Here is a 14,141-nt window from a genome sequence, read left to right as displayed (position 1 = left end):
TTTTATGTCCCATATCCTATCGCATTTTTCATGTAACTTGTATTATGTCTGAGATATTTGATTGATTGTAATGGTATTTTGTGATTTAAATATGTTTTATCTGCGATTGCGATTCTCTTTGTTTATTTGCACTTTTATGGCTTCATAACCGAATAAAGTGTTATGATGACGATAAGATGTTAATTATTGCCAAATGTCTGCCCAAATGTCTCCTCTTTCCTAGTACAATATTCACTTGAATAATGTTTGTAATTGATCCTTGAGGCATCCTTGAGGCATCCTGGGATAAGGCAATGTAGCCATCATCCTAAAAAGCTGCTTTAATTGGTATTTCACCACCACTATAGCAGTATCTGATTGGGCACCGTGTTATCAGGTGACTTCGGCGCAAAAATACTTCTGATGTTTTTCAATTTCCTACATGAACTCACTGTAAACAAATCCTGAATTTGCAATAATAGAAATTATTTTTTTTTAATTATTAGGAGAAGATAACAACAAATTGATAAATATACAAATTGTTGATCAATAATTTGTAACATGTGAGAATCATTAAATACAATACATATTAAGTAATACATGTAAAAGTAATACAAATTTAAATAAGATATTTTGCAAAATATATACTAATAACTATAAACTATACAAATCAGGACTCACAGGGGGGACAGACTAGACATACAAGTGAAAAAATAGGAGAGAACAAAGGGGGTTATTAGCTGAAATAAAACGAAATGTGAAAGGTTACGACAAATATGCTGTAAAAACACTCCATTTACTTTTGAATTTAGGCACATTCTTGCAAGAAAAAGCATGCATTCTCTCATCTATGAAAAGAACAAATCGAGTTCCACCAGAGAAAAGGCATGCATTCTCTGGTCTATGAAAAGAACAAATCGAGTTCCACCAGAGATTGTAGTAAAGCTTCTGAGATGTTTTCCAGTTGGATGCAATAAGGTGAAAAGCAACAAAGATTAAAAAACAGAATACATCAGGGGATTGGAAGGTGGTCATATATGGGTTCACTAGGACAGCTACCATCAAATTACCCAGTGTGAGAGGTTCATACTACGAACAAATATGTTGCATGCAATCCCACATTTTTCCCCAAAAAGAATAGACATATTTACACTTGAGCATTGAATGGGTAAAATCAGCCAGTGGGGATTAACAGGACCAGCATGGACTAGAGACACCAGACATGTTTGCCAATGTAGTTGGTGTTAAATAAGCACTCTGTAAAATGAAGTAGTGGGACTGCATAAGATTAACAGCAACTGATAAGATAAAGGATTGAGATGTAGACATTTCTTAGTGATTTTTCACTGACTGTTTTATCATATGTTATAGTGTTAAGAATGATAAGTTGTTTATTTTCCATAATATCATTATATGGTGCACAAAGTTTTATTTGCAATTGCAGTTACACAACCCGATTGGGTTGGAATCGTTTTATTTTTGTTTACAATACCAAAATGTGTGAAGCCCTGAGGAGAGAAGGGCTATGGACTCCTGCTGTTGGGTTGTGGCGAGTGCTCCATTCAAACAGACTCGCTTTATTTTCACATTGGACTTTGCAACATCAAGTTGGAGGTGCGTGTGCCTTTAATTTTCTGCAGCTGCCGGTCTTGCTGGTCAGCTGGTGCATAAGGCCGCCTCCACCGCCCTTGCAGCGTTAAGCCCCGAGGAGAGAAGGGCTGTGGACTCCTGCTATTGGGCTGTGGCGAGTGCTCCATTCGAACAGACTCACTTTATTTTCACATTGTACTTTGCAACATCAAGTTGTAGGTGCGTGTGCCTTTAATTTTCTGCAGCTGCCGGTCTTGCTGGTCTGCTGGTTCATAAGGCCGCCTCCACTGCCCTTGCAGCGTTAAGCCCTGAGGAGACAAGGGATGTCTACTCCTGCTGTTGGGCTGTTGGGGGACAGACTATTAACAAAAATGGCTATCGATCAAATAGATCCACAACCAAAACACAAGGCAGTGAAAACGCGTGCACAGAAGAAACGCGAATATATTGGTGACTGCAATGGAAGTCCTGTGTCCCAACGTGTGCGGTACATAAAGTACGTCAATATTATTCCTGCACTTCTACTAGCAAAGTCAACCTTGAGCCCCCAGCTTTACAATCCCAATCCCAACTGCAAGACATTGTTACCTCACTGGCGCCACTTGCGAATGCTAATGATGATGTATTTTCTGGTGATAGTGCGACTCCTGTGGACCAACAAGGATCCACGTTCAATATGCTTTTGCGTAACACACCTAGTGAAGCCCTGCCGCTCAAGGCACACTCGGCGTACAAATCACCCTTGCACTCGCTGTCTTTAAATAACAAATTAGATCAAAGAAAGTTGGCAACCGATTTTCATAACATACAAAATACAGCGTCAGCAAACTTACTATCCCCAACGTATGCCACAGTACCTTTGGTGGCTGACGCTGATGGGGATCTTGTGGTTGCTGAAGAGGCGGAGCAGCCTGCTTCGCTCCGAGTATGGGCTTGGCGGGCGAGTCAGCGGCTGGATGACTCCGCTGGACACGGAGGGCTGCCGTGCAGGACCAGTGGAGTCGAGTGCGGTGTGATCGATGGTGGCTCGATTACTCTGCACCCGATTGGATCCAGTTCGCCTGGCGCTCAGTCTTGCGCGTCCGCCTTGCAGTCTGCTGCTGCCATATTGTTTGTGGGTGACACTGAGAGATTAAATGTGTCTGGACCGAACGATGCAATACTCTGTGGCTGGTCTGAAGATCAAGACCCTGCTTTAATTGACAAAATTCCGGCTTGGCAACCTGCAATGCTGAATGACACAGGCAACTTAGTTGACCCTTCTTTATTAACATTAACAACAAAGCACAAGGCTCGACGCGACTCGCTAGAGGTCGTAAATAATGTACTTCAGAACTCACTCTCCATGAATAAAGCTTGTAAGAGCAAATTACATGACGCAGTGCAGGCAAATGCCAATGGTGGAGCAAAAGTGTCGCTGAAGCACAATAACACTGAAATAACTGAACCATGTGAGGAGATAACGCCCAGTGTGTCCTACAAACGTGCAAAGATCCTTGGAAAAGGCGAGCTTAAGGACCATTCCCTCGATTTATCCTGCTTACCGATTCCGTCTCAGAAAAGGTTGTGTATGAGTAAGAAATGTGAGACAACATGCAGCTCTTCAAAAACACAAAGACTACAATTATCTAGCACTGACGATTCTGATTCAGATGAGACTGCTGACTCCTCTTTTATAGAGCGCCCTTTTCCTAAAGTTAGGAGAAACAGAGTCAGTGCTGCCAGGGTGTCTCATTGCGATAAGGAACCATCACATGGTCCGGAAATAAGCAGGGCGGCTCCAACAATAGAACTACAAGCAATGCTATTGTCATCCCTAACCATCTCACTAGCACCGTTTATGAAGCTATACGAAAACATAAACGAGGCGACAAAAGACATGTCAACTCTCGTGGCCTTGTTAAATTCCAAAGTTGTTAATTTGGAACAAATATGTGAACAAACAAATACCAAACAACATGAGGGCTTCAAAAGGCTGGATGTCTCATATAAATTGCTGGATGAGCAAAGAAAAAATGACACAATGGATAAAAAACTCTTTGCTGAAGTTGCTAAGGAAGCCCTTGCATTATTTAAACAGGAAGGCACAAGATCACAAACTGTAGATCACAGCGGTAAACCTGACGACTGTTTACGGTCGTCCACACAGGCGTATGTAAACTGCATTGATAACACAGACGCAAATTCAAAGTCAGCTGGCCTTCACACAAAAACGGTGAACAATAAATCGCAGGTTTCTCTAAAAGCCACTGCTGCTGAGAACACACACTTACAGATGCCAACCATTGTATCTTCGGCTCTGATCTCTAATAACAACGAGCCTTTGAGCAGCAAACTCAATGATGCTGGTAGGACGCAGAGTTCTGATGACCTACACCAAGTGTCGGTACCAGTCGTTGAAATTGCAGATGTGTCTTTTCACACTGCCTTCGAGCAAGCGCGAAGTGCGGCAAACTTGGCTCATGGTGACATACAATCACAATCAACATCAAATACGAACCTACAAGCTGAGGGAGTTGGACATCGAGCCGGACCAACCGTCGTAATCCCAGCACCAACGTTCCCGATCTTCAATAAAAAGGCAGACACAGCCAGAAGCATAGTTCCCTCAAAACATCATAAAATCCAACAAAGTAAAAAACAAAAAATGTATCACTTAAGAAAGGAAATAAATTGAATGGAGCGTCAAAGAAAGTAACAAACAAATCCCTAGTACATCGAAAACCCCATCGCCTGTAATCGTGTCTGTTACAGCAACAGAAAGTGAACCAACCGATAAAGGGTGTAATGAGTATGCAATTCCAATTGAATTGTTAAATATGTCAATTTACGACGACCCTGAATACGAGGATGTCGCTGAGCCCACTACTTCAATTGCAGACCTACAAGATACTGGGGCTGTTGCACTCCTGGGCTCCAAAGCAGCAAGAGATCAGGCGGTGGATAGGATTGTTGTCATTGGGAAGGAAGCGCAACATCAAAATCCAACTGTCTTAGGTATGGCACCTCTAGAGCTTCCACGTCAAAGATCGATTACCATCAGTGAAAAGGCAGTTGAAACAGTCTCATGTCCGGCAGCTCTAGAGCTTCCACTTCAAAGATTGCGCAGCATTAGCGACAAGGCAGTTGAAACATCGTCTGTGGCAGTACAACCGAGGGGTCCCGCCTTCATGACAATGCACGAAAAACGAGACAGGATAAACAGAAGTTGTTACGAACAACCCACAAGGATTGCTACTGACGATCAGAACGGAATGGATCTGTGCGAGAAACGAGATCTGGTACGGAAGGAAAACGACATACCACATTGTTCGAAGCAACATGACAAACAATATAATGATCGACTAAAAGGAAATTACAAACGTGCCCCCTTAAGCACAACTAATAATAAAATTAAGGGACCAGTGCGCGGAACCTTAGTTAAACTATTGGTTGAGAGGTTAAAGACGTCTGATAACCTGATCTTAAATCGTAACAACATTATTAAATTATTACATCATGTGCCGGGATTACGTGCAAACAGCTCTGATGATCTAAAGATCGTTGAATTTCCAGACAAACGCTGTAATGACAAAATTGTGCTTCATGTAACCTCCGCCCTAATAGCAACGTCTATCCTTGACGCAAATGTGTCCCTGTTTTCATTGGGTTTTGACAACACAAGATTGGCAATGGTTGGCCGAAACGTTAAACAGCAATCCACATCAATAATGCCAGAAGGAGTCTGCCTCGCAGCCATGTATATTAGGCTCTTGGAACACGCAAGGCTTCAGTCACCTTTTTAATACAGAGTGACTGTGTGGGCTGGCAGTTGTATGCCTGCAAGAGACCTGGTTAACTGCAATCGCTACAGTACCAGGGTTTGATATAGCGCTAAATCCTGCTATAAAACCGGTTAAGGGGCGACCAATGGGAGGTCTTATAACCTTAGTAAGACACTCCTCAGGTTTTGGCATTATTAACTCAGTAAACCATTCGCCATTTATTCAAGAAACAACAATCGCTACACTGGATACGAAGACTCAAATCATGGACCAAATAACAATAATAAACTTGTATTGGAACCATGGCAGATCCGGCAAACACGAGTTCATCAATGAAGTTTCTGGTATCATAGATTGTTTACTCGAAGACCGAAAGGGGTCGAATATAATAATTAGTGGTGATTTTAATATAGACCACTTCAGCCCAAAGACGCTCCAGAAAAAAGCCTTAGCCATACATTGGATGGAGGAGATGAATGTAAGAAACTTACAGATGTTGAACGGATGTACATTAGGTGACATACCGCCGGCCCCCATGTGGAACTGGGTGAACCAGGGTTCAACAATTGACTTTTTTGTATCGGCAGCGCTTCATCAACGAGTGACGTTGTTAAAAGTGGTCCAAAAGGGGAATAGCGATCACGATATGTTGACCATGGAACTAGTGAACACTTCAATAAATTCTAAAACGAAATGGACACATAAGATTGCTGTAGAAGCAAGCTGGGTGAGGCTGAGACTTGCTGAAGAAGAAGTAGCGCAGTTGTCAAACCAATATTATGATACAGGTTCCATGTTAGAATATGCACATCTACTAGTCAACTTCAAAATAATCAACGAAGGTGCAAAACGCAAGAAACTGAAAAGCACACATTGCTTCGACCAAGACATATTAAAACAGAAACGACTAATGAGATGTGCCATTCATCAAGCCCGGGCGGCTGATAAAGCGACATGTGTGGCAACAACAAGGTTAGCCAGACAAAGATATAAAACTGGCTTATGGCCAACAAAGAATTAATGATACAAAGGGATTCTGAACGAATGATGGAAAGCCTCCAAAATAAGAACACCGGAGAATTTTGGAAAATTATCAACAACACACAAGCTTCTCAGGAATATTTACAAGCCTCAATGGTATCAGAAGCTGCCTGGACAGCCCACTTCAAAGAGTTATACAAAGAAAGCCCAACACCACTTAACACAAACAAGCCAATAATGTCAAAATGGGCACTAACATTTCCCAAAAATGACATTGTGAGAATAATCACCAAAGCAAAAAACTCCAGAGCTCCTGGCCCGGATGGCTTGTCAAACTTTACGATTAAGCAACATCCGGAGCTATGAGCTGATGTTTGTGTGACTCTCTTTGAAAGGGTAAACACCCAGTGTCAGACGCCACAATCTTGGAAATCTGCCGTGATTGTACCTGTGTTCAAAAAGGGGGACCGAACATGCCCAAAAAATTATAGTCCAGTGGCTTTACTCGATGTCTTAGGTAAAATATATGCAACCATGCTACAGCACAAATTTGTAGAATGGGCAACGATTTCGAAGCATGTAGATGTCCGACAGACAGGTTTCGTCGAGCAGGTTGGTTGTTCACTAAACCTGTTGCTGTTGAACTTATTTAAGATCGAAGCAATAAAATCAAAAACAACGGTACATCTTGCCTTCATTGATTTCTCCTATGCCTTTGATACGATCAATCAGGCACTTCTATGGAAAAAGATGCAAGCATGGGGTTGCTCGAAAGACCTATTGGCTGCCATAAAAGAACTGCATACTGGAACATCGATTAGAGTACGCCTGGATCAAACGGGCGTTCTGTCGTCACCAATTAAAACATTCAAGGGAGTTAAACAGGGTTGTCCCTTGGCCACAGCGATATGCAGTTTGTTTATATCGGACATTGGTAGTACCATAGAGGCAGTAAATTCCTTCCCGCCAAAGATGCATAAATCGAACTTAAGTTGGCTCCTATACGCAGACAACCTCATTTTGTTGGACTTAACACCAATTGGCCTCCAAAGGAAACTCAACGCAATCAAGAAATGCAAAATCCTTGTCCTTAAAAACCTTAAAGGTGGTAGGGCCAGACTGGTTAAAAGAACATCATGGTCTATGGGACAAGAAAAGCTGCAGATTTCATCCTGCGTAAAATATATTGGAATGACAGTAAGTTCCTGCATTAATGATGGTCCGTGGATAACGGCGACTAAACGTAAATGCAAACAATTGGCAAGTCAGGCGATGGCGATAAAAAATAGATTTGGGAAATTTTCTCTCAAACCGGTCTTGCAATTCTATCAACAAAAGGTAATACCAGTACTAACATACGGGGCTGAAAATGCATTGGGCTGCTTATGGGAAGTATGGCCATTGCTTGAGAATATCTTCTGGACCAAAGTACTGGGCCTACCAAAAGGAATTGCAACGTCTTCCATACGATATAAACTATCACTAATATCAATTCATGCGCAAGTTTGTTGGAGCCTGTTAGCACTGTATCGTAAAACAAAAGCATCCGAACGAATACCGCAATTTGAAATGTTTCATAATGCCACCTGGGCTGAATCAGGTATCATGTCAATGTGGCTGAAACAATGTCAATCCATGATGGCGGAGTTCGACACCAAGTCTGACCTGCTCCACGGTAATCCGAATGCAACAAAGATTCAAATTTGGCGTGCGGATTGGGAACAAACATGTTCCGAAAGAGCTGCTTCTAAAATGATGAGCGAGGTCCCACTGGAGGCCCGGGCTTTCAATACCATACAAAAATATATCAAGTTATTCCCCGACCCTAATGCAAGAAGGTTGTTCATGGGACTACGGCTAAACGTGTTTAAAACGAAAGAACGTCTGTGAGCATGGTCGACCAATGCTAACTTGGACCACAGGTGTCGCTGCTGTACAAAAGAAATCGAAACTCTAAAGCACTTGGTGCTGTTCTGTAGGGACTTACGAACAGAAAGAACAAGACATCTGGGCCCCTGGAGCGAGACACATCTGTCCCTTTGTGCAGATGAGTGGTGGCAACAAATGTTCTTCGGAAGAGACATGAAACTAGTACTGCCTTTAACACACTTTTTGGCGACAATTGAAAAGCGGCTGCTGGTTCCAAGTGTATCTGGACTGATGTGAAGCGGTATTATAATTCTCTGAAGAATGAGATTATGAGAAAGTAGAGCAGAAACATACATAGTAATTGCGAGAGTTGAAGTTTGTAAGGGGACGGATTGTCAAGTGATGAAATTAAATGGTGAGATGTTTTATTTTAAAGGTTTATATTTAAACCAATAAAATTATTTATTTTTTAAAATGTGCATAATATGCTCCAGAAAAGACAAACAATTGGACTAACATTGCAAAGTAACAAGCAGTTTTAAACCAACACATGCTCATGATCCACACTACCTCAGACACAATTTAATGACTTTTTGGTAAATAAATGACTAATTGTTATCACAGAAACTTAAGATTCTGATACACCGGCATCAGTTGTCTTAAGCAGTCAGTAAAGTACCACTAAAACACTTTTGCCCCACTTCCAGATATAGTTTTACAAGAGATGTGACAGTTTCAGGTACAGATAAGGCAGCTCTACCACACCAATTTGTAGGCTAAGCGCAGGAGATGCAAACCCCTGTTTTTCTCTGTTAACAATGAATCTGGGAGGTACTGGAGTTAGACTGAGAAAGCAAACAAGGCTGAAAACAAGACTCTAATAGACTATTTCACCCTGACAAAGACTTTGTTTATTGGTATTAGTGAGAGCAATAAAGACAGAGGTTGAGTTGGCTTTCTTTTGTCAACACGGTATTGGTGCCACCCCTCAACAGTACCAAACATAACGATACTTTGGTGGGTGGTCATAATTTCGAAAAAAAAATGTCGACAGACAAAAATGTCGACAAAAAAATGTCGAAAAAAAAAATGTCGACTTTCGTTTTTTTTAATTATATATTTATTTTAGGGGTTCGGGAGTTAAAAAAAGGGAAATATTAAAATAAAAATTAAAAAAGGGGGGTTGGGGGGGGGGAACCCCCCATTTAAAAAAAAAATGCATTGAAAAAAAAAGTAGACATTTTTTTTTCGACATTTTTTTTTCGATATTTTGACTTTCGACATTTTTGTTGTCGAAATTATCACTGTAAACCCGATACTTCAGGGCACTGATGTAAGGTGTCATACCGATATACAGTACAGTTGGGTTGTTCCAAGGGAGGAGATATGGCCTAGGGATTAGTTGATGAACTTGGAACGCAGAAGTCTAGGAGGCTCGCTCTTGGAGAGATGGGTTCCGCGCTGAAGGTCCCCTGACCATGTATTGTGCCTCCCCTACAGGTTGCTGGAGGAAGAGGAGGAGAGGATGAAGCAGCTGATGAAGCTGAAAGAGGACCAGGAAGCATACATCGCCCGGACCCAGCGGGAGAAGCAAGTGCTCCGCGAGGAGATGGAGAGCAAGTCGAGGGCCCTGGCAGAGGCCCAGCAGCGGCTCGAGCGAGTGAGGGAGAACCGAGCCCGAGCTGACCAGGAGGTGGAGGTGAGTGAGGGTGTGAGGAGGGTAGTGGCAGCCTTCGATGACAGAGCCTAATTGAAGAAAAAAACTTTACTATTTGATTTAACGGTTATTTTGAAGCACTCCCCTTTTTGTAGACAGTGGGGTGCTGTATATAAATAAAACAAACATAAGTGAAACAGTCTCTGAGTGGTTTAAATCCACCTATTTTGAGTAAAAATCACTTCAAATTTCAGAAAAACAAATTATCCCAGAACATGTGAAAAACATTTCGAGCAAGTGTTTAATTTGTTTAATTAATTGCAAAAGTACAATAAAAGAAATGACATACAATACAATGAAGCACATGACCAGAATTCAACCAAAATATATTTTTTAAAAAGAATCGTAGAAATACTGATGAAAAAGATTAAATAACACCCAAACGTGCCACTCTCCAAAGAAACGAAAGACTACGAGTGAGTACCCTATAGACCAAGCGTAGCTACACATATATGGAAAAAACAAATACATATAAAATCTAAAAATCCTCATATATCCCTCGGGCTGTACTCGAGTATCAGCCTGTGCACCAAAGTATTCTATGTGTGCAAAGAAGTTGATTTTAAAAAAAAGTCCATGAATGTAAGCAAGCCAATGCCTAATTATTTCCAATGCAGTGAAACAAAACACATGTATCTTCCATAAAGGGAAAGAAGGAGTTCAAGACAATGCCTGCTCGAGTTTCGGCTGTAACAAAGGCAGCCAGCCTTCCTAAGGGCAGGAGAACAAATATTCTCTTTGGAGAGAGCGATTTTTGTTGCCAATCTGTCAAAGAATATGAACATCATGAAAAAAATAAAAAAACATAAAACACATTAAAAAAATGAAAACCCATAAACAAGACATATCATCTAGTCATAGATAGAATGGATGGAACTTCCTCAGGTTTTAATGAAACCAGGTCGAGTTGGAACCGCAGGTGTCCATGCTGCATTCGGTGTCCCCTCATATCATATGGAGGGATCTGCAAAAGGACAGAAAAGGTTCTGAACCCAGTATTAAATTAATTAGACCAATGTTCTCAAACCAAACAATCCCTGCATAGACTGACCTAAAGGTATAATCCACAGAGGGCCAACTTCAAAATTCCTTTCCTGAGGCCATAAATAGGTAACTAAAAAAAGAATAGAAGGAAAAAAGAACAAAGTTCTACCATATCAGAACCACTCAATAGATATCAAAGCAAATATGAACACTCAATGGGCAATTACTATCATACCTGAAGGACAGCCTAGCGCCACTGATGATTTCGAGACCACACATCAGACGACCAGACGTGTTAACAGAACGATCCAGCGGTTGTCATTTTGATAACCTAAGCGTGATGACATGACTGGGTATTACAACGCACAAGCGTTGTCCCAGTCGGTAAATATGGTGGCCATATTGGACTGGCATAGAAAAAGCCTGTTGACAAGTGTTTAAGATACACAAATCTACTGAAGTTAATATAATGACCATTTTGTAAGCCCTGAAATATTTAGAAGTTTTGATCATTCCAAGGCGTGCAACTTAGCACTTGTAAAAAGAAGGTCTGAGTTTCTATTGGACTACGGAAAAGACACATGGTACTAAAGATCAAGCAATTAAGAAAGTTAGTATGCCGAGAAAGGGAAACAATAGCCTAGATCGCAAATAGTGTGGGTATCCTCAAATACCAGACTGTGCACTCAAGTTCAATTAAACATAGAATATAGTGTACCAAAAAGATGCATTAAGCTAGATCAACCAAGTCCATTGGATCTCATTGTTCAAACCTGTCGAATTGGTTTTCAAACAAAAGATCCTTGTTTGTTCCAACTTCAGGAGTCGATTAACAGTACTACTAGAGTCAATTATCATCCACCTAATAACACGATCCGTGTGGTTACAAGCAGTAAAATGGTGTACCAAGGGTGCAGAAACCATCCCATTGTGAATTCTGGACCTATGCTCACCAATCCTGATATTAGCCTTCCTAGTGGTCATACCTATGTATGCTTTTTGACATGGACATAGAATCATGTACACCACATTCAACGTGTTGTAATTGGTATGCGTTTTTAACTTCCAATGTGTATTATAAATCACCTCAGTGCTGGTAACACAACATTTACAGGCACTACAGGTGGCATATGGGAAGTGCCCTCCCACCGGGTTATATGGTACATTCCAAAGGGTTTTTTGGTCATGGAGCCTGATTGGTAAATCTTGAGTGGACCACGTGGTCATGATACTTATTTCCCCGTTTAAGGGCAAATAAAGGGGATTGGGAAGTACAACCCATACTAATGACCAAGTTCCAATATTTTTTATAAGCTTTTTCACTTGCGTGGTTTTGCTTGAAAATGTCGTAACACGGACTGATCTTTGTTCTCCTTCTAGTTTAAAATTTAGAGAGAGTAAGGTTTCCCTATCAGAATAAAATGCCTGTTTGGCTGATCTTTTTGATAACTTATGTAGCTAGCCCCTGTCCGAAAGACTAGAAGTCAAGTCACTGTCCTGTATTTTATAATCATCTTTGTATGTACAGTTCCTTTGAATCCTGAGGATTTGTCTAAAGGAATTGTGCCTCACTTGAGGTTGTTGGCTTCGGTAAGCCAACAATTTTTGAAAAATGTCCAATAAGACAATAGAAATACGATATAAATACAATGTATTTATAAAGTGTTTAGCCCATAAGAGTTTTTCACATCAGTGTATTTCATACAGTCCATACATAAATGCAATTCAGCATTTTTCTAAAATCGGCCACCTAATAACGGCTAAATTCATAAAACATAATGAGCATTTACAATCAACTTTCAACCTAAAAGAAACAATCTATTCCATTTTATAAGATTCATAATTCACTGAACAATATTTATCGCATTAAAAGTTTAGGTAATTACCTACAATCAATTTGTTCTGTCTGAAAAGACAAACTGGACTTCAATTTGCACCTTATATATAATATAGTGCAATGTGGACAGATTTGTTGTCAGTGTAGTCTTCACTCTGTATACCCTCATATCTGCCGACAAAGTTCCCCAAAATTGTCATATACAGGGGGCCATTATCCCGACATTCCGTAAGTAAATGTCTAGCAATTTCCTGTTTAGATCGGCACATGCAGCAAACCATATCTTCTTTGGAGATTCCCTGTTCAGGCCATGTGTTCACAAATACAAATAGATACACCTGAAAGAAAATCAAAACAGAAATAGTAATCCATCATTAAATCAAACATGAAACTCCAGTCTAAATAAGTCGCTTTTAAAAAAATGTTTGGAATTCCAACATTGAAGAACAAATACAGAGGACGGTGTTAACGGAATTCACAATCGTGGAACTGCAGACTGAAAAAGCTTGCTTTTACTATTATTACTATTTTGTTCATCTGTTAATCTGTTAATGATCTGTCTCCTAACATTTTTGAAATATGCAGATTTGCAGCCACTGGCTAAGACCACCTTGATGCCTCTTACGGTATTACTTGATGGACATAAACTTTCTAAAACTGAACTCAAACTTTAAAAATGTACCTTGTTGGTTGACAGGGTCTTATCCGTGGAGTAGTCATATCCTTTCTCCTTTCTCAGAGATCTTTGTCATAGGCCCTCATCAGGAGGTTGGAGGTAACCATGCCGCTTTTAGTGGCATGGTTGCCTCTTTACTGCATTCCGAGCCTGGGTTCCTCAAATGAGGACTTACCGGGCCATCGCAACCTTGGCGGACCCGGTAATTTCCTGTCCGAGGAACCCGGACCGGGTCCATCCCCATTCCCATTGAGCCCTCATAGGGCTCAATGGGAATGGGGATGGAGCTAACAACGGGCTCGTTAATGACGGGCCCGTTGTTAGCTCCCTGGTGTCCTTGCGGGATCCGGAATGGACACCTAGATTTTCCAGGTGCCCATTGCGGGTCCAGCAAAGAGACCTCGTGGTAGGGCATAATGGGTTTACCGGCACCGGCACCTTTACCGGTGCCGGTAAACCCATTCCGCCAACCTTGTGATGAGGGCCATAGTCTTTATTATAGACCGTGCTTTTTGTCCGTCTTCATCATAGACCTTCGTACTAGTCCTTTTCCTTCTTCAAAGTTATTCATCCTAGTCTTTCTCCTTCATCCCATTCCTAATTTTTTGGTCATGTACTTCTTCTTCACTGTAGTCCTTTCCCTTCTTCATGATCCGCCGTAATAGTCCTTTATCATAATTCTTCTTTGTCCTGGATCTTTTCTTTCATCCCAGTCCTTCATCCTAGTCCTTCTCTTGCATTATA

At 41.1% G+C, this 14,141-nt stretch overlaps 1 protein-coding gene across 1 annotated transcript in view; it reads left to right on the top strand.

Annotated features, from left to right (window-relative positions):
- Positions 1-14,141, top strand: part of DEF6 (DEF6 guanine nucleotide exchange factor) — a 396,152-nt gene that overhangs the window by 333,709 nt on the left and 48,302 nt on the right. The window contains exon 9 of the mRNA XM_069633471.1: positions 9,684-9,882. Within this exon, the coding sequence (XP_069489572.1) occupies positions 9,684-9,882 (199 nt within the window). The remainder of the gene's footprint in view (positions 1-9,683; positions 9,883-14,141) is intronic.

The sequence above is a fragment of the Ambystoma mexicanum genome, chromosome 13 (assembly GCF_040938575.1).
Source record: "Ambystoma mexicanum isolate Mex_15411 chromosome 13, UKY_AmexF1_1, whole genome shotgun sequence".
Taxonomy (NCBI): Eukaryota; Metazoa; Chordata; class Amphibia; order Caudata; family Ambystomatidae; genus Ambystoma; species Ambystoma mexicanum.
The sequence above is the reverse complement of the archived record's forward strand: the minus strand, read 5'-3'. Positions and strand labels throughout refer to the sequence as shown.